Below are 2,313 nucleotides of genomic sequence, written 5' to 3' on the forward strand. Positions count from 1 at the left end.
TTGTCATTTACCCACTTATTGTACATTTGTACACAAAAACTAAATATAGAAATAAATTAAACATAGAAAGTGATTTAAGACTCAAACATGGAGCCCCGGTATTGATGTCATCGTTCGTTCAATATAACACATACTGTCTAGGCGTCTCATTGAAGTAAAGTAAACCATACCTAATCATTATAATCTATAACAATAATAAAAATAATAATTTTAGTAATTCTAGTAGAATTCGTAATAGATCATTAATGTAATATTAATAAAAAACAATTACACCCGCATTGGTTGTTTATCAGCAGTCGTTCGCGTCGCGTCGTCCCTGTTTCGTATAAACGGTTACGTAATAATATGCTATTTTTAACTATAATCATGAAGGTTTTTACAAACAATATCACCACAATCGATAGTCACCATAATCATAGATTAAATATACTAGTATATCCAATTTATGTCATAACAGACGAATTTTATGTATTTTTGTTTTTCGCCGCACATCTCAATATCACATTGAGTATTTGTCATTTGAGTGGTTAACAGCTTACAAGTTAAATTTATTTAATTATTATCAATATGTCTAAGAAATTATTTTCGATCTTTAATGTGAATAAACAGCCTTCGTCGTCTTCTGTGGTCTCGGTTTGTACTAATGTCATAGACGATACTTACCCAGACGACACTTTAAGTAGTAGTCAAGGGATTATTGCTACAGTTGAATCTATAAAGTACCTGAACCTGAGACTTGTGATCTAAGAACTTTACTGACAGGTCCAGCTCGTCCAGTACTTGAGGCAAGTATAAAACCAAATTTTTTTTAAATGTTTAGAGTTTATTGTATACTTATAACTATAATTGATGTATTTTGTACTATAGTCGTATCCAAAAACTATTTTTGGGAAACAAAACCGTGGTTTTAATTCCGTATATTATTCAAGCTTTAGTTGGCTAGAATATAGTATAAAACATGATGCTATTTACTGTTTTTGTTGTCGCAATTTTAGCATAGCAAGTGATTATAATGATTCTACGTTTACGAGTATTGGATTCAACAACTGGAAAAAGGCAAGTATTTTTTCAATTATGTTTAAATTATTTTTAATTTTTATCATATTTAAAAATGTTTACTGTATTTAGTTATCTGGGTCAAGAGGAAAAAAAGGAAATAAACAGAGTAAACTGCACGGACATTCCACTAGTAAACAGCATTTAACTTGCATGGCCAAATGGGAAGCTTATATTTCAACTATAAGAACAGGAAGTGTCCACTCTCAAGTAGCATCAAGCCACAAGCTTCTTGTAGAAAAAAATGTCCAATGTATTAAAACTCTTGTTGATATAACATTATTTTTGAGCTGCCAAAGATTAGCTTTTAGAGGACATGAAGAATCAAAACTCTCACTAAATCACGGTACCTACTAATATTTTTATTTATTAGAATAATTGTCTCAATACACCAGGTATTTTTACGTTATTAGATTATCATTATTATAACATTATAATATTATAATATTTAAAATACCAGATACATTTTTCACTACCTATAGACATAATATATTCTTGTTACAGGAAATTTTAAAGAAATTTGCAGTTTGATTGCAAAACATTATCCAGAATTTGCAGAAAAGTTTCAAAATACTACCAATTACACTAGTCATGCTGTGCAAGATGAGTTTGCTAATTTATGTGCTAAAAACATAAGACATAAAATTATAAAAGAAATTGAAGACACTAAAGTTTTTAGTATAATGTGTGATGAAGCTAGGTAAGAATCTAACATTTAAATTACAATTATAAAAAATTCAATTTAGTAAAGGTTTGACAATTATTGAGAGAAGTAGGTACTTTAACCACATACTAACTGGATTTTTTAATTTTAATTTTAGGTGTTTTAAGCAAGAACAAATGTCTTTATGTGTAAGGTATACTGTTGGCCTTAATATTGTTGAACTATTTCTGGGTTTTATTGTCGTTTCTGACAAACAAGATGCTGAATTCCTAAGTGCCCATATATTTGCTTAACTTACTAAAAATAACATGGACACGTTTCATGTTGTGGCACAATCCTACGATGGGGCAAATGTAATGTCTGGAAAGTTCAATGGTGTTCAGGCTAAAATTAAAAATAAATTTCCATATGCCATTTATACGCATTGCATGGCTCATCGTATAAATCTGGTAGTAATTGATATGTGCAAATATGTTAAGGTAAATTTTAATTTTTTGTAAGAGTATGTTTTAGCTATTTTAGCCATGTTTTTTTTTTTTTTTTTGTATAGGAGACTAGGACTGTTTTCAATACTATTGAAGAGTTATATGTCC

The 2,313-nt window shown here is 29.3% G+C and overlaps 1 protein-coding gene across 1 annotated transcript; it reads left to right on the forward strand.

Annotated features, from left to right (window-relative positions):
• Positions 1-567: 567 nt before the first annotated feature.
• On the forward strand, positions 568-2,013 carry LOC103307776. Its single transcript, XM_008180062.1, has 5 exons — positions 568-719; positions 996-1,056; positions 1,129-1,402; positions 1,561-1,756; positions 1,878-2,013. Exons 1-5 carry the CDS (start codon positions 568-570, stop codon positions 2,011-2,013), a joined length of 819 nt encoding a protein of 272 aa, XP_008178284.1.
• The last annotated feature ends 300 nt before the right edge of the window (positions 2,014-2,313 follow it).

Source organism: Acyrthosiphon pisum, unplaced genomic scaffold (genome assembly GCF_005508785.2).
Source record: "Acyrthosiphon pisum isolate AL4f unplaced genomic scaffold, pea_aphid_22Mar2018_4r6ur Scaffold_20960;HRSCAF=22641, whole genome shotgun sequence".
NCBI classification, from domain to species: domain Eukaryota; kingdom Metazoa; phylum Arthropoda; class Insecta; order Hemiptera; family Aphididae; genus Acyrthosiphon; species Acyrthosiphon pisum.